Source organism: Dermacentor albipictus, chromosome 1 (genome assembly GCF_038994185.2).
Source record: "Dermacentor albipictus isolate Rhodes 1998 colony chromosome 1, USDA_Dalb.pri_finalv2, whole genome shotgun sequence".
NCBI classification, from domain to species: domain Eukaryota; kingdom Metazoa; phylum Arthropoda; class Arachnida; order Ixodida; family Ixodidae; genus Dermacentor; species Dermacentor albipictus.
Window position 1 is genome coordinate 102,476,247 of NC_091821.1, and position 22,381 is coordinate 102,498,627.

General features: G+C 42.5%; 1 protein-coding gene across 4 annotated transcripts in view; it reads right to left on the minus strand.

Moving 5' to 3' along the window:
- Positions 1 to 7,321: 7,321 nt before the first annotated feature.
- EndoB (SH3 domain containing GRB2 like, endophilin-B) overlaps positions 7,322 to 22,381 on the minus strand; it is a 102,985-nt gene continuing 87,925 nt past the window's right edge. For all 4 annotated transcript variants that reach the window (XR_010565653.2, XM_065437382.2, XM_065437383.2 and 1 more), the window contains one exon: positions 7,322 to 8,272. Coding sequence is in view for 2 of the 4 variants with exons in the window: in XM_065437381.2 (XP_065293453.1) it covers positions 8,165 to 8,272 (108 nt within the window). In the remaining 2 variants the exon portion in view is untranslated. The remainder of the gene's footprint in view (positions 8,273 to 22,381) is intronic.

Genomic DNA, 22,381 nt, shown 5'->3' on the forward strand with positions numbered 1-22,381 from the left:
TCGGTTTGCCAATGACATTGTTCTATTCAGCAATACTGCAGACGAGTTACAACAAATGATTGAGGACCTTAACAGGGAGAGTGGAAGAGTGGGGTTGAAGATTAATATGCAGAAGACAAAGATAATGATGAATAGCCGGGCAAGGGAACAAGAGATAAGGATCACCAGCCAGCATCTACAGTCTGTGAAGGAGTATGTTTACCTAGGTCAATTAATCAAAGGGAACCCTGATCATGAGAAGGAAATTCATAGAATAAAAATGGGTTGGATCGCATATGGCAGACATTGTCAGCTCCTGACTGGAAGCTTACCATTGTCATTGAAAAGGAAGGTGTACAATCAGTGCATTTTACCAGTGCTGACATTTTGGGCAGAGACTTGGAGACTGACAAAGAAGCTTGAGAACAAGTTAAGGAACGTGCAAAGAGAGCGGTTTGGATCAGAGGGCAAACGGGTACAGCCGATATTCTAATTGACATTAAGAGAAAAAAATAGAGCTGGGCAGGTCATGTAATGCGCAGTTTAGATAACCGCTGGACCATTAGGGTTTCACAATAGGTACCAAGAGAATGAAAGTGCAATCGAGGATGGCAGAAGACTAGATGGAGCGATGAAATAAGGAAATTCGCGGGCGCTAGTTGGAATCGGTTGGCACAGGACAGGGGTAATTGGAGATCACAGGGAGAGGCCTTCGTCCTGCAGTGGACATGAAATGGGCTGATGATTATTATATTTGTTTACCAATCACACAGCGCATCTCTATTTAGTAATGCTGTGACGAGGGTTTGTTGATATAACATCATGGCTAGATGCACTGCTTCATAGTACAACAGAGGACTGGATAGTAACAAAGAGATACAAGATAATGCATGACATTTCTTCCTAATTTTGGGAGTACAGCAGAAGGTGCAAATTCCTGCTGTCCCGAATTCATGACAAAGTGAAAATCCAGGTATCCTTTTGCTAAACATGCATTCTGGTCGAAAACAAAAGTCATTACCAGGCTAGTTGTCTTGATGCGTGCTTGCTTACAGTTCAGTTTATTGCCTGAAAGTGGCACTCCAAGGTTTACATTGAAAGTGCCACCTATGGAGGACACACAAAGGCCAAAACGATCCCAGAATTTTTGCATGGCATACAATCGAACACCTTTATGACGAAGCACTTGCACTTTGGATCCCCAAAATCATTCGTTATAACTTCATTGTAAAGATTGTGCACAATACTGCTCACTATAGAGCAGGCTAAGCACATTTGGCAAAAGAAAATCTTAATTTAGCATGAATTCAAGAGATACTTGATGAATTAACTCCCTTATTTTTTTCTCGACACTTAGTTTGATGGAATGTGCAACTGAGGATGATGCAAGGTAGAACTGCAGAGCATCAAATGCCGCTATTGTCTGCCACATCAAAATTCTTGGCTAGTGTGAAAGCTCTTCACTACTGCTGCTTTTGTTGACCTTCATCTCCATCCCGTACTATATGGCCTTGATGATGTCATCAGTTGTCAGTTTTACATAGATTGTTGGTTGAAAGCAGTGGGGGGGGGGGCATAACATCTTGTCCCAACTCTCCCACACAGTGGCGCTCATGTGTACTGCAACTTAGTGTTCCTGTATATGCTCCCTGCGGGAGCATATACAGGAACACTACTGCAACTTGATGACAGCTATGGAGGAAAGTGGCGGTGCTACTATGTGCGTTCACTGTAAAGCAACGAGTTAGCCCTCAAGGACACCTATACTACTTCATTGTACAGGCAAATTCGTTGTAGGGGTCTTTAGAGGTGTAGGGTTGTAGAGGTGTTCACAATACACATGACAGGCAGAAATTCACCTCGGGCATACGAAATCCTTCGTTATACAAATCATTTTGCTGTAGAGGCATTCGACTACATTTGGTACGTAGTGAATCAGCAACATTAGGCATTAAGGGGTGAAGTTACCCAGGAAAAGTAAAAAGTTTGCTGTTTGTCGTAATGCACCTATAAACCTCATTGAATTTGATTTGATGAGCAGAGTTCTTTGAACATATGGGCCATCTGCATTATAATCTAATCATAAATGAGCACTTCTTCAGTCCTGCCTTCATTTTGTGCTTGTTTTCTTTATTACAACATTCATTATGGTTTAGATAATAGGCAAAATCCTTCGTTATACAAATCATTTCGCTGTAGAGGCATTCGACTACATTCGGTACGTAGTGAATCAGCAACATTAGGCATTAAGGGGTGAAGTTACCCAGGAAAAGTAAAAAGTTTGCTGTTTGTCGTAATGCACCTATAAACCTCATTGAATTTGATTTGATGAGCAGAGTTCTTTGAACATATGGGCCATCTGCATTATAATCTAATCATAAATGAGCACTTCTTCAGTCCTGTCTTCATTTTGTGCTTGTTTTCTTTATTACAACATTCATTATGGTTTAGATAATAGGCACACAGCCAACACTGTACACTGCCGACTACACATTTGCGCTGCTTGACTGACAAGCTTGCAAACACCAACATTCACACCAGCAAGCCCGACCCACAAGTCACTACGCCGAAGTGTATTGTGAAAAATGAAAAATTTCTGCATTAATGCTGTTTGTACACTTATATCTGCTTTTGCATTGAACAAGTTTACATCTTCATCACTAAACAACACTAAAGAAGACAGAAAACCAATAGATTACTCTGTTTACATCTTTTTTTCACTTCAGGAAGGCAAACATTTCCACTGCCTTCGGCTCAATTTAAGTATTTTGACAATGGTCTTGTAGCAGTTGTAAAATGTATTGTGATGATGTTGGCTCTGGCAGCACATGGGCAACTGATTTTGTAGTGGCAGTGAGGCAGCCCAGAGTGAGGATGGCCCTCTGGCCTAAAGAATGGGAAAGAACCTAGCAGTAGCAGTCTTGCAGTCCAGCTTTACATACGTAGTTCCACAACAACATCAAAATGCACGAAATGTCAGCCTGAGTAGCCAGCTCAATCCTGTCATCCAAAAGTGGGCGGGGGGGCCCTCTGCGTTTCTTTGATTACTTCAAGGCCACAGTGGCATTCCCACAGCAGGTGGTGCGAAGTGGGGTCTAGTCGGTCTAGTCAACAAAGACCAAACAATATTACTTACATTTGTCAGTACATAAACCTAATTTTCTTATCAAAGTGGGTCCACGTGAACTTCATACTGCAATTCATTTTGAAATAAAAGATATTCACTATTCTATTTGATTCAATATATGAAGGTAGTTCTTCCAGAATATCTGTATTTGATTCAATTAGAAAAATGCGCTATTCGAACACCCACACGTTGGAAAACAACATATTTTCAGGCGTTTCGGCTGAGGACCACATGTGGCTTTCTTGATGCAGTGCTCCCAAGTACCAAACCATAGAGGTCTACAAGGCCTCCAGCATGTCAGTAAAAATAGTCATAGTTTAGCCATTAAATGTGCTATCACTGTTGCCTGTTTCATTCTCAAACCCTGAAGATATTACACTTGTTTTTAAAAAGATTAATCCAGATTTTCTATGCTACATTTTAGAGATTGCGTGTTTGAAAAACTTCTTTTTTAAAGCCCATTTGCACTTCACACACTACTGATGATGTATTAATACAAGCCAATTATACATTAATACACAATCATGAGCAAGGTGCTGGGATCTTTATTATGATAAGTGCCACCAGAGTTGTGCAAGGGCTTCAGCTTGGCTTGGCTTTATTACTTTGCAATGGCTTGTTCGCTTTGATTAAGCTTGAACATAACAGTACTGAGAATGAAGGACAAGAGTTGACATGTATCAAGCTAATATGATCTAACACACGATTATGCTGCACCATGTGTTTGCAATTGCAATACTGTTGTTTGTGCATCTGGGTTGTTTTTATTTCAGATTATTTTCATATGCTTCATTTCTTGTATATACAGGGTTCTCGAAGTTAAACTATGAATAATTTCATTAAAACTGCTGCAATAGCTATGCAAATACTGTTTGTACAGGTGTATTTGCTTTGGCAGACAATCTTTGTGAACAAATGCAGTGGGCAAATCTATAATGAACATTATGTTACTTACTTTTTAAATCTTGCAATTATGGTATATGAATATATGGGAAACTTGAACACAATTGTATTCGAGGGCAGCTCCATTTTATTGGACAATTCTAAAGTATTTGTGTTCCTAGACATTTGTAAACAAATGTGACACTCAATGTGCTTCACATTCAGATGTGGGAGTCTCAACACAATAATGAACTCTCCATTCCATGAAGCACGTAAGTCTAGAAGCCAGGCAGAACTGATAAGAGCTGTGGTCTTGCTCCCAGCTGGCAAGAACACAACTAGCTTCCCCCTTTCCTCTGCAAACAGCTGTGTCACAAGGTGTTCACCTTTGCATCGAGACTACTGCCTCTGAATGCAAAATTAGCATACAGAGCATTAAATTTGATAATGCACATCTCGGAACACAAATGCTTTACAAAAGTAAAATGTAGTTGTCTTTGTATACAACTGTCTTCCCGTGTCTAATACAAACATACACCATATTCCCAAAAACTTGAAAACCTAATTAAAAAATTTTTGTTAACCTCCTTAGTCATGGCAAAGCGACCTATTTTTGTCATTTCTGCCAATGACATGCTAAATCATGGAGAGGTAGGCAAAAAAGCTTCTCTTTAAAGATAGGACCAACATATGGCGCACCAGTTCACTTGCTTTTAGCTTTGCAACTGTTTATGCATAATTTTTATTGACTGTTGCACCGGCACCGCAGTGGAGAGCATTAATTTTTTCACTGAGAGATGGCTTTCCGTAGCATAAGCTAACATTATCAACTGGAGCAATTTAACTGGGAAACTACAGGACAACTGTTTGTATGCAGGACTGCACAGAAGTAAAGTTGGGGGTGTATTTTATTATGTGAATGCATTCATTGTGTGCATAAATACGGTAAATAAAAAAGTGGAATTCACTATAGTTTTTTTTTAAGTGGTCGCAGTACTGTCCTGCGCCTTGTCCTGTCTGTATTTCTTCTTGTGTGCCGTCATTTTTGGTGCTTATTCTATTGAAAGCAATTAAATTTTTTCATCATTTGTTCCTTGTACTTTTCGCCTTCATAATACACGCTTCTCTATGCTTCCCCCATAAGTACGTTATTCTGCCTTCCCTTTCTAAATCATGTCTTTATGTCACCAAGCTTTGATCCCAAGCAAAGCTTGCATTTGAGAAGATGTGGCTGGGTCATGTGATCGCCAAGGGGTCTAAGACAGCAGAGTATACGCTTGGGCTGATTGGTAATACATAGTTACACTGGAAGCACAGCGCGAAAAGGACGATCGGCAAAGACTAGACAGGACAAGCGCTAACTTTCAACACAGCGTTTATTGCGAAGAGGATCATATATACGCAACTGATTTTGCTAAGGAAAAGAAGGGCATGACTGGAAGCGTAGCACGGAAAGGACGATCGACGAAGACTAGACAGGACAAGCGCTAACTTTCAACACAGCGTTTATTGCTGAAGAGGATCATATATACGCAACTGATTCTGCTCAGGGAAAGAAGGATGCTCAGGGAAACAAGGACATGTCCTTCCTTTCCTGAGCAGAATCAGTTGCATATATATGATCCTCTTCCGCAATAAACGCTGTGTTGAAAGTTAGTGCTTGTCCTGTCTAGTCTTTGTCGATTGTCCTTCCCGTGCTATGCTTCCAGTGTATCTAAGACAGCCACAGCTAGACAACAAAGAGGGGGCCTGGCTCTGGCAGCTGACAAGACAAGCTGCTCGGGGGAAACCGCCTGCGTCTTCATAGGGGCCTGGGGCCCTAGTTAGTTCTTGGACTGTGTCGTAAAATAAAGACCCTTTGTAACCTTCACAGAGTTCGCAGTCTATACTTTCGTTTCGACACCTTATAGAAAATAATGCTCAGGACTGTAAAAATCCGGAACAGTACACAAAGGCTGTTGAAAGTGAGTCCAAGAATGCATTGATACTACTCAGGGGTATTATATCAGATGTACTATTTTTTGCGATAAAAGTAAGCAAGCTTATGCGCAATTAAGTAGGGATCCATGTGACAGATGTACACTCACTAGCGGATGATGCTTGTAATGCGCTTGGCAATAGCAGAAAAATTTCAGTGGTCACGCAGTCAAATCAGTGTTTCAAATACTGTTATGGGCTGAAGGAACGCCAATATCAAGACAGTTGTGCGGTCAAAATAAAATGCTGATCTAAGAGCACACAGGCATAATAAGTCTTGACAACCGCAGCAGAAGTATGTTAACAGTACTGCACACCTTCCAGCACCTCAGCAGGAGGGTGCCATCTGACCCACTTAGGTATATTTTAGCGCAATGTATGGGGCGCTTGCGCATATGTTAGGAAATGGCACACATATTGCTCCTGATGACAGGGAGCTTTCATTTCAAAATCTTCTGAAAGTGAAACTATGACTAGGTGCATAAAACAGAGCATTAAAAACTGAGATACAAATGTAAACCAGGAAGCAAAATTGATGCCAGAATAAGGGGGTAAAAAAACAAATTTTATATGTTGATTTTTGTATTACTGAAGAAAAGTATTAAACTACCAGAAATGCATGTAACAATCTTATTTGCACCTGGTAGCTTTGAGGTGTTCATCAGCAACTAGTACTACGTTCAGAAATGTGCTCGAGATTTTATCATTTCTTAAAATGCAAAGCACTGATTCCCTGTGATTATTGGTTTAATGTTCAATAAATGTCATTACCTTTTTTTCTGTCAAACCAGCTACACTGCTTTCTCAATGCTACATGGGACTCTACAAAACTTTTCACCATCTTTAAGCTTAACTTTTTCTTTAGCCTTTTTATCTGCTTTTTATATACAGTATTTGTGACTGCGACTAAGGGAAATATCAGCATTAAAAAAAAATTGTATGTTCATATTGGTGTGGAGAAGGAAGGGTGCTTTATGTGAGGTGCAGCGAGTCATTGATACAAAGATTTCGCACTTTCACATGTTGCCTTTCATAGTGTTTACTATAGCAGTATGTTCCATAATTGACATTAAAGGTGCACGAAGAACCGGTATGTCCAAAAGAAGAAAATAGCCTTCAAGCATGCAATCATTGGAACAGTGCAGCAGTCTGCTTCACATGCACAAGTGCAGCAATGAGGAAAGAGAATGTTTTAAACAATGTGCTTCCAATAGACTACAACTCTAAGCAATTACTTGTTGATATCGAATCACCACCTCTACCAGTATCACAACTACAGACTGAACTTTTATTTTTTACTGCAAAATTCAGCCTGGTATTTGTCAGTTGGCCCACATAGACACAAGTACCTAGAGAGATGTATTAAAGCCATGTTTATTCATAATATAACCAGTTCTTTGAACACTCAAGAAAGATAGGAATTATTGGCTCATTCTTTTCAGCACTTAAAGGCAGCATGAGTTTGCATTGTTAGAATAGATGACAATTTTCCTACACACTCACTCAATAATGTAAAGTTGCATGTAAAGTATGCTAAGTTATGTACAAATGTGGGAATACTACTACCTTTTTCTTATAGCTTGGTTCCAAGGATCATGTCAACAGCTTTTTTCTGATGTTTCCAACTATCTGTATGGTAAGCAGAATAACACTGTAAAGACTACTGGCAAGCACTCCTGTAGCATGCCTCAACTAGCAGAGATTGAACAAAAAAAGCACCAGGTTCATTAGGGAATGCACATTGCATTCTTGTCAACAGACAGCAAGCTGGAGGTCATGACCAAGATCCTGTTCATATAGTCTCCCAACATGTGGAATGCATGCACCACTAACTCTCAATAAGGAATGACTTCTATAACTTGTTAGTTCCGCTATGTACTGACATATCAGACAGTTGAACAATGAGCATTAGCAGTTTTGTAGACGTGCTAAATAGAGAACTAGCATGAAAGGCAATGGACTATGAAAACAATGTAGAAATGGCATCAAGAAGCCTTACAGGCCTATGTCAGAATTAAAACTGCTATGCTTTTTAAGGGCATTGTTGTTCTTCACTGTCATGTCTAAGTTTGATTGAATAGATGTGTTGCATAGAAGCACAGGGAAAGCACTTAGCAAACAAACAGATCTGCCATATGGTTATGACTGTATCAACTATGCAAGCACAGTAATTTTTACAGAAAAAGTATGTTTATCTAATCAGTTGAGAATTTCCAGGTATGCAATGGGGACCTTTCCCTTCTGTAGTCCTCGCTCCCCAATCATCCAGTCAGGGTCCATGTTCTCAGTCTGGGATATGATGATCACCTGCAATACATAAACACCAAAGCGATTTCTGTTTGAAAAAAGCAGTTATATAATCATGCTGCTTTTATACAGGTTCATTCATTTAGAGTAAGCTTGACAAACATAGGTTATTAGTCATGTAGTACAGTTGTATTTGTTAGTATGAACTCAACTCTATTTGAAAAAAATTGTATTGTAAGTTAAGGTTCCCACTCAGTGCCCGCATATACAGTTGAATTCGGATATATTCACAAAGTACAGTCGAGCATCTCTACAACAAAATGACCTGTATAATGAAGGAATAATTATGTCCCAGTTATATTGTGAGCTGTTCAGTGTTCAACCTTCATAACGAAGTGACTTGTATAACAAATGATTTCGAAGGCCCCAAGCACTTCTTTATAAAGGCTTTCAACTGTACTTGATTTTTCAAAGATAACAGCCCTGGCTTTCACTTTTGCCAAGATTTGTCTGCTGAAGCAATAGAGCAAACGGAGCCATGGGTTATAGCAATAAACAGTGCATAGAAATTCTTGAAGCCCTGCCAGCTTCTTTCTGTGACAGACTGCGTGCGTGAGGGGGTTATGGGGGTGGATGGTGATGCATCTGAGGCGGCGGTTATTGAGGCGTCCATTGCCTCACAACCACAATTTTCACTTGAAGCCTATTACGTTTAGTCTACATGCAGCCATGATAATACATCTGAAGCATGTTTGAAGGAATTACGTCTTTCAGGGTCAATAACATAAATATACAATGCCGTGAACAAGCCCGAAATGGTCGATGCCGTATATTTACAGCGCCGTTTGTATATTTAAAAATCACACCTATTTCCTAACTTTTTTCTTTTCTAGCATGTGCTGCCACTATGTGGGAATACAGGGAATTTTTTTCTTGCTCTTCCTTCTTTCGGTTTTTGTGTTTGTTTTAGAGCTAGTTTGCTTCGGAGCATCTATATACTACTGCTCGCGTATTGGCGCGCGCGCAAGCTGGCGGTGGTTTGGGTTTTGTTCCACAGGCGGTTTTGGCTTCTTGGACTCGCAAAAGTTATGGCTATCTCATTACTAATCGCTCAAAGGGCGACCGCCTGTTTCTCGCTTGTTTAGTGCTCACAGGGGTGCGCATAGGAAGGATGCCGCCATGCATGCGTTTCCTTTTCTTTTCTTTTTTGGAAACACGTGAAAACTCATTGCCTCTGGTTGGCGATAAGATGAAGACTAGCGGAAGTTTGACACATGTTTTGCTTTTTTGATGGGCACACAACCACACAGTTTTCTTGAGTGCGCTCACCTACGCAGTTCGATTACGCTGTGGATATAAATATTAGTGTAAGAATAGGAACATTTGAGAGTTGCAAAATATTCTCGTGTGCGCATTTTCTAAACCTTGAACAATGTGTATAACAATGCGTCAAATTTTAAATTCTTTCAAGTTTCCTTACTTCCTTTTTTGATTGCTGTTATTCATGAATAAACTACATATATACTAACGCAAAATATTTTTTTCTGACTTTATGGTGAGAAAAACTTTACCCTGGGCGGTCGCATATGACGAAAAAAGATTAATCATGAAAGGGTTAATGTCACTACTGCAAGCACCTAGTCACAGTATACTTTCAGATTTTGCTTGCTTTCTTTGGAGCCCTGAAAAAATAAAACCACAACAGTTATTCACATAGAAAAAATTCACCTGGATATTTCTCAATATGCTCTACAACTTTTGCACTGAAGATATTGCATTTAAATTATTACTTTGAAAGTTTGTTAATTGATTTACATTAATGACTTATGCTTGTAATAAAAAACACTACAGCGAACAATAATGAGTTGGTTGCATTCATGTACCAGAGCACACATAAGTTTTTTGAAGCTTGGCACAAGTTAGCTGAAATGCCCAGCATTTTCGTAGAAACATGTCTTGTGATGCTCATGCTGGTCACATTATTACCAGTGTATTGAAACTACTCAAAATACAGCAAAATATTGTTTTTTCTTACAATGTCTCTTACATCATCATCATCTCATCATCTCAAAATACAGCAAAATATAGTTTTTTCTTACAATGTCTCTCACATCATCATCATCTCTCCGCACACCATCACGTGGTTTCCAGCTCACCTCGAACACCAGCCTGACTTGTCTCCCAATCTCAATGACATCGCCCACTCCCAAGCGCGCGCACTAACCCACCGCGCGGGAGCAGGATCGAGCTCAGACTCCGGGGTCCTCGAGTTTCGGGACACTCTCACTACTTTCAGCGAAATTACTATGCACTATCACCTGGGTAAGAGGACTTATCCTCCCCCTCACAGCAAACTGGCTAGACCTCTGGCGTCCACTTTACGCATGCTTCAGACTAAGTGCTATCCGAACCTGGCCCTTTTCCACACGATCACTCCAGAGGCTTTTAGCTCTACTTGCCCCGACTGTGGGGCTGTTAGCAATCTCGCACACATGCTCTGGCGATGCCCCTCGTTACAGGGACCCAATCGCATCACAGAAGAAGAATGGAGCTCTGCCATCCAGAGCTCAGACCTTTCACGTCAAACCTGGGCTGTCCAGAGAGCCCACGATGCGGCGGTTAGGCTCGGCCTACCCGTCCCCACGTGGGAGCGGCCCGCAGCTCTGCCCTAGGGCAAAGCTTCTCAGGACCTTGTAATTAAAGTTCTTTGTCTGTCTGTCTGTTACAATGTCTTCCATAAAACTGCATCTTTATAATGCCTTATTGATGTCTCATCTAAATTACTAAAGTACTGTATTTACCTAAATCTAAAGCCCACCCTTTTTTTAAAGAAATTGGGTCTGATATTGCTTGCATGCTACAATCGGGTACGACACCAAAACCGCATTGGCGGCACTGGCAACAGCCTACTGTCAGAGCCATCAGACGTAGCGTCATTGTCATCATTAGATGGTGACAGAGCATGTTTCTGTGAAGGTTTCTGTGAATTCATTTTGTGCTCAACTAAAATCTAGAGTAGTATTCTTGGTCAAATCACTTTTGAAGATATAACTTTTGCAAGATTTCATGCGACTTGGCAGCAGATGTGTCAGTGTATACGATTTCGAGCATTTCTGGTGCTGTGCCAAGCTTGCTACATGCACACAATGCCAGGAATGCTGTCTGCCGTATACTTTCAACAAGTCTGGTGCAGAGTCTCGCAAAAGTGATAGTAGTATCTTCACAGAATGGAAAAAAAATTACTTAAGGTAAAGGCAAATTCTGCATGTCTTGTTTTTCATGATTGCGAACATGGAGGGCATGCTATATTTTTCTTTTCAAAAGTTTCAAAATTCCAAAAGAATGGTAAGCTCGCTTGCTGCATTAACACCCAAAAGTTATGAGTACTATACCTCACGATCAACAAAAATGTGGAAAACGTACATGCTGAGACATCTACTTCCTGGTTTACTCATTTACCTTCATAAACGTACTTGTGATGTTAATGCATTCGTTAGTTATTTCGAATGCTTGGTTAAAAAATATACCCAGTGTTTCATTTCATTAGTACAAGAAAAATATAAAAATTCCCTGGATGACGGGAGATATATTACACCTAACATGGTGTGTTAATAGGCTAAGGTATAAGAGGTGCTCAAACAATTATGCAGCCATGCTAAGTTTTATTAAAGCCAAGGAGGAGCTTAGACTGAAAATTAACTCGGCTAAGGATTTCTTCTTCCAAGTGCCACTACAGGACCTGCTAAAAGCTAACCTGCATAAATTCTGGTTGTCTGTTTTATCACATGCTACGATAGCTACTTCTGTGGTGATTAACAATGTTTCTACTAATGATCCATTTCATATATCAAATGCATTTAATGAGTATTTCCAGTCCGTTTTCACTCGTGACAACGTCATCCAACCAGACACCATTGCTCGTAGTAACATGTCCATCAATGACATTAACGTTACTGAAGGTGTCTTGAATATAATTTTGAAACTTGACTTTAAAAATCTGCTGGCCCAGACGGCATTCCAAACTTGTTCTTGGTACGGTACTCATTAACTGTTGTTACCTTACTGTCATATTTTGCAAGTCCCCGGCATCCTCTACAGTGCCCTCATCGTGAAAAATGGCTCATGTTCTTCCTTTATTTAAGATCGGTGACAAACACATTATATCAAATTATAGACTGATTTCTTTCACATCTCATTCGTGCAGAATGTTAGAACACATTATTTACAAGCATATTATGGAATACCTTCAGTCACATAAATTACTATCTAATGTCCAACATGGCTTCAGACATAGATTCAGCACATTAACACAGCTAAGTAAAATTACACATGACATCTGTATTAACCTCGATGCAGGCAACCAAACTGACACAATCTTCATTGACTTTCCAAAAGCATTTGATAACGTGATTCATATGTAACTGATGTATAAACTTGACGCCATCATTAATAATCCCCGCCTTCTCAGCTGGATTTCAAGTTTTTTTCCCCATCGATCTCAATTTGTGTCCTTTAACAGAGTTAATTCCAGGGTAGCTGAGGTACCCTTAGGAGTGCCACAAGGTTCCAGTGTTGGGTCCATTGCTTTTCTTGAGCTTTATAAATGATTTGCCTCATCACATAACCCCAAATTTATGTTTGTATGCTGATGACTGCGTACTATATCATAAAATTTCCTGCCTTTATGATTATTTAGATCTTCAAAAATCACTTTCTGATTTCAGCTCTTGGTGCGCATGCGCTACCTGGCAAATGACAATTAACATCTGTAAGACCGTTGCTATGACTTTCACTAATAAAACCATGCCTTCCATTTTTTCACAAAATTGGTAATAGCCCCATTCAGAGCATTAGTGAATATAAATACCTTGGTCTTGTTTTCACACCCAGTATGTCTTGATCCAAACACATAGATTTAATAACCTCAAAGGCACTGAAAAAGTTAGGCTATCTGCGTTGCACATTGACCACGGCCCCAAGGGATACTAAACTACTGATGTACAAAATCTCATCCGATCTTTACTAGAATATGCTTCCCCTGTCTAGAATCTGCACAAGCAATGAGACATCAATCAAATTGAGGCCATCCAAAAGAAAGCGGTTTGCTTCATGTGCCGTAGGTTCGACAGAGATTTTTCACCTTCCGCATCGCTTCCATCCCTAGGCTTCTCAGACTGCTCTCAGATCTGCTCTCAGATCGGCGACGAATGGAATCGCTCAAGTTCCTGCATTGCATTATTAACTCTTCTCGCTGGATTTCAACAGATAATTATCTAACTCCTGCTAAACCATCCAATACTAGAAGTTACCATCACCTAAACACCGCACCTTATTTTGCCCGTACAGACACTTTTGAATACAGTTTATTTCCCCGTGTTATTGAATATTAGAATTCTTTGCCTGGTAATACTCGTTCTCTGCCTTTAAACTTATTTTTAGCGACCATTGAATGGGTAGTTATTTTCATCGAATCTGTATTGTTCGTATTGCCTTTGTTATTTGACATTGTTCTGTTTTTCATACCCACTCCTGCAATAGCCCAATAGTGCTGCAATATGCACAAATTACAATAAATAAATAAGAGCAAATAAAATTATTTAAAATTTTTCTTTATTGTTAATATTGTAAAGGAGATTTATTAGGGTTCGTAGCGACTGCCGGTTCTACGATGCACCAAGCAGTTCCCGAGCTCGAGCTTCTGCTGCGCGCTTGATGCTGCCGATGCTGCTGACCCAGTGCACACGTTCGTTATCTTCCTTACAATGGCCCCGCGGAAATAAAGGAGCCATCCTGGCGACTTAGGTTTCTGGAAGGACAGTAGAATCGTGATACGGCTTGAGACGCTGAACGTGAACGACTTCGCGGTTACGACGTCGCATGTCGGACGGCGGCGTTAGCGGCTCAATCAGGTAATTCACGGGCGATGTTCTCCCGAGAACGCGGTATGGCCCGTCGTACTTCGGAAAGAGTTTTGAAGCGAGCCCAGGCGTGCGGTGTGGCACTAACAACCAGACGAGAGCACCCGGGAGAAAAGTGGGAGTCGAGTTCTGGGCATCGTGAACGGCTTTTTGACAGTTCTGGTCGTCAGAGGGGAATCGGCGGGCCAGCTGGCGACATTCCTCGGCGTGTCTGGCGGCTTCCGAGATCGGCAGGCATTTGGATGGGTCTGGCCGGTAGGGCAGAATGGTGTCGATTGTGTGCGAAGGATGACGGCCGTAAAGAAGGTAAAAGGGTGAGAATCCGGTAGTGGCCTGAGTCGCGGCGTTGTAGGCATAGGTGACAAACGGAAGAACGAGGTCCCAATTAGAGTGATCAGGTGAAACATACATGGCGAGCATGTCACCAAGAGTTCGATTAAAGCGTTCCGTGGTACCGTTAGTCTGTGGGTGATAAGCAGTGCATTTACGATGAACAATAGCGCATTCAGCAAGCAGTCCACACACCTTGTCCACCCGCACCTCCACCACTTGTAAAGGAGATTTATTAGGGTTCGTAGCGACCGCCGGTTCTACGATGCACCGAGCAGTTCCCGAGCTCGAGCTTCTGCTGCGCGCTTGATGCTGCCGATGCTGCTGACCCAGTGCGCACGTTCGTTATCTTCCTTACAATATATTCTGATTTCAATTGCTGTTTTGCTGTCATTTGTGAAGGTGTTCCACATATTTTCTATTGTGTACCATTGTTTAGCTAGCTACAAAATAATGTATATCTGCAGACAAGAGAACTGTTTTTACCTGTACATCTGATGACTACGTTGTGCTGTTTCATTACCATTTGTATAGCTATGTACTAAATGTATTTCCAAATGTGTACAAATGTGTATTTGTAAATTACCATATGTATCAACCAACTGTTGTCCTGCCTTGTAAAGGGAGCTCAGACCTCATCAAGCAAAACTTTTTTTTTTTATTCTCTTTTGAACCCCATCTAGAGGTCTGCTGTGCAAACTCATCAGCTCCGCTAGGCCTAACCTTGGCTGAACAGGATCAACATTGGCTCAAACTTTATGTGGGCAGCTTGGGAGGGCTGAAGAATGTACATTTCAACTTCAGGAGTATGTTTTGACTCATTTCGACCATATTTGAATATACAGTCAATGATAGATTTTTCGGACACCTGATTTTTTGGACATGCCTGATAACTGAGATGCCTTTGTGGCACCACCATGTGCCCGATACGCTCCTGACAGTGGAGTTTCACGGCGACGGCCGCGCCACCTGTAGTGTTGAAAGCGCAACTCTGGTACTGATACAACTTCAGTCGACGGCGTAGTGGTGCACGTGTTGTTGTTATGACCGCGTGTGATTTGAAACTTCTGAACCACGTGCGCCACCACCCTGCGGGTAAACGTTCTCATACCGCTGTTTTACGATGACAAATGTGCAAGACATCGAAAACTGCCCAGGAAAAAATAGCTTGGGGATGGCGGTACTGCTGCGTCAAAGGCTGTAACAGCCGTGCAGGGCTGCCTGCTCTCTGACTCCAGATTTCCTGGCCGGCCGTGGTTTTGTGCTCGCGCTTCCTTCCTGGAGGATCGTACTAGAAAGCATTGTAGTCAGTAGACTGAAGTTTTTGGTCAAGAAAGGGTCTTGCCGAGCAGCCGACTTACATATTTTTGAAACTTCTCCATATCTTTTAGAGCTATTTATTTTGCTGTGTACGAGGCATACTGCACGGTGGCTGCAGGTGTTCTGGCTTGCGTGAGTCGCTCAGCACTTCCCGCTGTGTGGCTCTGCTTGGGTTCAGATTGCCGGATACGGTCACCCGAGTCTTGGCGGCAGGAGCGGCCCAAGCTTGGTCGTGCCGGTGCCTCGGCAGTTGTAAACAAAGTACAGCGGTTGCTTGTCTAATAGCAGTCTAATAAAAATTTTCTGCAAGTTGTTTACAAGAGCCTTTTAGTAATTTTAAAAGATATGGCGCCTATCATCCCTGGGTTATGAGGCTTTGCAAGCGTGTCAAAACAGCCCCACGGAAGGACACGGCACGGGTCTGAGGCACGGGTCTACGGTAACTCAAAAGGTTGGATAAGAACACCTACGGTTTCATTAGTAGCAATTGCTACGAACAGGTGGATGTCTGATTTTCCCTTATTTAATTACTTATCTCCACCTTACGGGTTTCCGCAGAACTATTACGTCAAACTCTTGCCTTTGCTTCGTGTTGTCGACAAATTCGACTTCGCCCCGCCATCTGCTAGCCGCCTGGTTAGCTCAGATGGTAGCTGCCCCGGAAAGGCGGTGGTCCCGGGTTCGAGTCCCGGACCAGGACGATTTTTTCTTCAACTTTGAGGCTTTTCTTTTGAGCAGCCCGTTTATAGTCGGATACAACTTTAGAAAAAAGGGGGCGTTTACTCCTCCGAGGCGGGTGCACCAATGGGCGCGCATTCTGGACCGACGTCATGCGCCGGACGGCCGGTGACTTCGCCGCTTCGGTCATCTGGGCGGGGCCTCCCCTTTTTTCTAAAGTTGTATCCGACTATAGGTTTCCTTTGTAGCACGAACGGGTGGATGTCTGATTTTCCCTTCTTTACCTGCCCCTAACGCTTAATAAGCTCAGCCATGCCTGCACACTCAATTGAGCTGCTTGATCACAGCATAATGTGATAGTTGAGTGTACTCAGGCTACAGATACGCTGTAGTTGTGTTTGCCTTGGTGGAAGTGACACTTCTCATGATTCAGTTCTCATGAGATGACTAATAAAAAAATCGGGCCCCTCGGTTAACCCCCTTTCTTCTTGTTTACTTCGCCAGCACAGTCACACCGGCAACTTCTTTCACGCTATGTACGTGCCCGGCAGCGTAGAACTTTTCCCCTTTACGACGAATGGCAGGGCGTATCCGACCGTCTAATTTTAAGATTGGTCTGAAACCTTACAGCAAAACTTGCGCCATTTCTTTGTTTCAAAACAAGCATGAACAAGCGATCACATTGGCAGATCCGCGTGGGCAGCGTGAGTAGAGCGGTCCGTCAGTCACGGCCGGTCTCTAGGAGCGCGAGCGCGCGCTCCCCTCGAGACCGGCCGTGCGTCAGTGTCAATTTTGACGGAAGGTGCCGCAAGAGGCGCTGACGATCGCTGCTCGGTCGCGCCGCCTGGGCAGTGTCAGGAGCGTATAGAGCCATTGTATAAAAACTTCAGAAATTTCAGAAGCTGAAACTCTTCACCGTCCGATTTTTCGGACTTCTTGCGATCACTGCATGTCCGAAACAGCATTAATTGAAATCACCACCACTGCCATTTTGACTACCTCATAGCCTCGAACAAGCACTCTTGCACGCCAATCTACTGGCAGCCTAAGCATCGTTTTGTGCTGTTCTTAGGCCTAGCTGCTTTGACTTTGCCATCAGGATTCCTGCTGTACAGTGTCGTGTTTTTAATTTAAAAGATTTGCCACTGTTAGCAATGGTGTGAACTCTGCCTTCGCCCTCCTCACCAGTGGCATCGAGGCACGGAAACCATGGCAAGGGTGTAAAGCACTGTATAATGCTGATTCCCGAAAGTCAGCTTCATCACAATGCAACAATGTCAAGGCTGTTTCACATGCTGCGACTGGAGCAAAAAAAATCAATGCAATCGCATGTGTCACAATGCGATATTTAGAGGGCTCATTCCCTACCATTCCACCTCATTCCATTCCAGTATCAGCTCCACCTCGTTAGGAATGACTTCTCCAATGCGCGAGACAGGCAGCCGAGACCGTGAGTTGTTTGGTGTACCACCGTCAACATGCGTCTAGTAAATTCCTGGTAAGCGCTGAAAGTTTTTATTTTTCTCATTCTCTCTTTTTTTTTCCCCACACTACATCTAAGTATTGGTCAGGATTGCCGAAAATATAGCGTATATCTAGCCGCGTTCATAGCCGCATGCGTACGGGTGACTCCGAAACCACAATGTTAGAACCATTGAGGAATACTATGCTGTGTCACCTGCTGCATTCAGCAAAGCCCCTATTGCGGAGAAAATTTCAAGCATGTTTTCAAGCATTTGAGATATACGAAATTAGCTTTGACTGACTCGAAGTGCGTGCATCGTGCAAATATTATTTTTAACTGGAGTCGGAGTCGGCTGTATAGTTCTTACCTAGCCGAGTTCATGGCTGTCCGCACCCATGTGATTCAGGAAATACGAGGCCAGGAACGTTTAGAAATCGTTCTATATTGAGTTACCCATTGTGATTAGGAAAACACTTCTATCGCGGATAAATCAAATAAGTTTTTAGGCATGTAGGGCCCTTGGGGCTGTACTTGTGGCGATAAGGTAGCCTCGCCGCCAGTGGGATTATCTGACTGAGCTATGTAAAGTGCTCGGTTGCCATAGTCAGAAGTTCGAATCCCGCTATAAGAGTTTTTTTTTTTTGTACGCTGGTGAGCTTGAAGTTCACCTCCTCCAGTGCGCAACATCTACAGGTTTGAAGTGATGCCTGTCACCGGCAAAAGATGCCGAGAGCAAGTGGGGCTGTACTAATCCAGGTACAACCAAATAGGAAGGCCCACTAAGCTTCAACAAGACACTCCCTCACCAGAACAGGAATTGGCCTCCCTGGTGCAGTATTAGGCCACCCCCTACCAAATGACTCCAACAACTAAACCATGGCCCTCAGTCCCCAGCAGCTGCGGAACACCTGACCAAGGCGGCGGTCAGACCTTTAACGCAGCAGAGCGTGCTAAGAATCTCTGGACTCGGACAGGCCGCCAATGGAAACTGACCCTGGCAACCTTCAACAGCTGAACTCTGTCGAATGAGGCTAGCTTAACAGGACTCTCAGATATTGTTTGGGATATCATTGACCTTAGCGAGGTTAGAAGAACTGGTGAGGCTTATACAGTGCTGACTAATGGCAATGTCCTCTCTTATAGAGGTCTCCCAGATAAGAAGCAATATGGAGTAGGACTCATAATCTATAAGGACATAGCGGGCAACATTGACAAATTCTACAGCATTAATGAGAGGGTAGCAGTAGTCGTAATCTAACTTAGTAAGAGGTATAGATTAAAGGTAGTACAAGCCTACGCTCCAACATCCAGTCACAATGATGATGAAGTAGATCAGTTTTATGAAGATGTTGAATTAGCAATGAGAGAAGTGCATACTCAGTATACTGTAGTAATGGGCGACTTCAATGCCAAAGTGGGGAAAAAGCAGGCTGGTGAACAAGCAATTGGCAACTACGGTGTCAATTCTAACAACACTAGAGGAGACATGCTGATAGAATTTGTAGAAAGGAATAAGCTTCGAATAATGAACACCTTTTTCAGGAAACGTGGCAACAGGAAGTGGACCTGGAAAAGCCCTAATGGTGAAACAAGAAATGAAATTGACTTCATACTTTCTGCTGATCCCAGCATAGCGCAGGATGGAGAGGTGATAGCTAAGGTAAAATGCAGTGATCATAGGTTAGTGAGGGCTAAGATTCACCTCAATTTGAAGAAAGAGCTAAACTGGTCAAGAAGAAACAGGTAAACCTACCCCCGTATTCAGAAATGCGACTGAAGTCGAAGCCCATGCTTGACTTGATTTAGATGATGCCTGGCGTTAACGTGCCCAAAGACTCTCACTGCATTTCCTTCGGCACGTTCAGGATAGGCGTCACTTAAATCAAGTCAAGCATGGGCTTCAACTTAAGTTGCATTTCTGAATACGGGGGCTAGAGGCAGTAAGGGTAAAAGCAGACAAATTTAGGCTGGTACTTGCAAACAAATGAATGAAATGAAATGAATGAAACCGTAACTAGGTTGGCTGCAGAGGCAGCAAGTGAAGTGGGAGGCAAGGCACCAAGGCAACCAGTAGGCAAGCTTTCCCAAGTAACAAAGGACCTTATAAAGAAATGACAAAAATGGAAGTGTCCAACTCAAGAGATAAAACAGAATTCGCAGAGTCAAAACTGATAAAGAAGGCAAAAATAAGTGATATTTGAAACTATAATGTGAGAAAGACTGAAGAAGCCGTAAAAAATGGCCGCAGCCTGAAATCAGTGAAAAAGAAACTTATCAAAGGACATACCCAGATGAATGCACTGAAAGATAAGCAGGGTAATATCATGAGCAATCTCGAAGGTATAGTAAAAGCAACAAAAGAATTCTATACTGACCTGTACAGTACCCAGAGGGCTCAGGATAAGTCCATTTGAAAGAGTAATGAACAACTCCTATAACTAGCAATGAGGTCAGAAGAGCCTTGCAAGACATGAAACGGGGAAGAGCAGTAGGAGAAGATGGAATAACAGTTGATTTAATCAAAGATGAAGGAGACATAATGCTTGGAAAACTGGCGGCTCTCTACAGGAAGTGGCTATCGACTGCAAGGGTCCCAGAAAACTGGTAGACTGCAAACATTATACTAATCCACAAAAAAGGGAGGCGTTAGAATTGAAAAATTATAGGTCCATTAGCTCACTCCCACCCAGTATTATATAAAATATTTACCAAAATAATATCCAGTAGAATAAAGGCAACACTGGACTTTAGTCAACCAAGGGAAAAGGCTGGCTTCAGGAAGGGATACTCTACAATGGATCACATCCATGTTATTAATCAGGTTACCGAGAAATCTGCAGAGTACAATAAGCCTCTCTATATGGCTTTCATAGATTACGAAAAAGCATTTGATTCAGTAGAGATACCAGCAGTTAGAGGCATTGCGTAATCAAGGAATACAGATCGCTTACGTAAATACCCTAGAAAATATCTACAGAGATTCTACAGCCACCCTAATTCTATACAAGAAAAGTAGGAAGATACCTATAAAGAAAGGGGTCAGACAAGGAGACACAGCCTCTCCAATGCTATTCAGCGTGTGCTTGGCAGAAATATTCAAGCTATTAAACTGGGAAGATTTAGGAGTAAGGATCGACGGCGAATACCTCAGCAACAATGCAGACGAGTTACAACAAATGATTGAGGACCTTAACAGGGAGAGTGTAAGAGTGGGGTTGAAGATTAATATGCAGAAGGTGCAGCGTTGGCGTAGAGGTAGAGCATTCGCCTCGCGTGCAAGAGAAGAGGACCGTGGTTCGAATCCCGGTGCCGCGCAATTTTACACCGAAAAAGAAATCCGCGTGTTGATAAAATTCCATAAACAGGCCTGGAGTGCGGCCCGATCCCGGTGAACCGGTAACGCACTCCTTCAACAGAGCAGGATTGGCCACCCTCGTGCAGTATTGGCCACAACCTCCTATATCAATACAACAATCAAACCCCGGCCCTCAGTCCCCAGCAGCTGCGAAGCAACTTACCACGGAGGCGGTCAGACCTGTGACGCAGCAGAGGGTGCTAAGAATCCCTGGATCCGGACAAGCCACCATTGGAATCTGAACCTGGCAATGTTTAACGCTAGAACGTTATCTAGTGAGGCAAGTCTAGCAGTGCTATTGGAGGAACTAGCGGGCAGAAAATCGGATATAATAGGGCTCAGTGAGGTTAGGAGGACAAAAGAAGCATACACAGTGCTAAAAAGCGGGCACATCCTGTGCTACCAGGGCTTAGCGGAGAGACGAGAACTAGGAGTCGGATTCCTGATTAATAAGGATATAGCTGGTAACATACAGGAATTCTATAGCATTAACGAGAGGGTGGCAGGTCTTGTGAAACTTAATAAGAGGTACAAATTCGAGGTCGTACAGGTCTACGCCCCTACATCCAGTCATGATGACCAGGAAGTCGAAAGCTTCTACGAAGACGTGGAATCGGCGATGGGTAAAGTCAAAACAAAATACACAATGCTGATGGCCATATCATAAGATGCCAACAAACACTAACACCAAGGACAACATAGGGGAAATTACTTGTGCTTATTATATGAAATAAAGAAACGATAAATTAATGGAAATTAAAGTGGATGAAGAAACAACAGCGTTTGATGCAGTCGAAACCTCAGCAGTCACGGAGGCATTGCGGAATCAGGGTGTAGACGTGCCGTATGTAAAAATACTGAAAGATATATATAGCGGCTCCACAGCCACCATAGTCCTACATAAAGAAAGCAACAAAATCCCAATAAAGAAAGGCGTCAGGCAGGTAGAGACGATCTCTCCAATGCTATTCACAGCGTGTTTACAGGAGGTATTCAGAGACCTGGATTGGGAAAGACTGGGGATAAGAATTAATGGAGAATACCTTAGTAACTTGTGATTTGCTGATGATATTGCCTTGCTTAGTAACTCAGGGGACCAATTG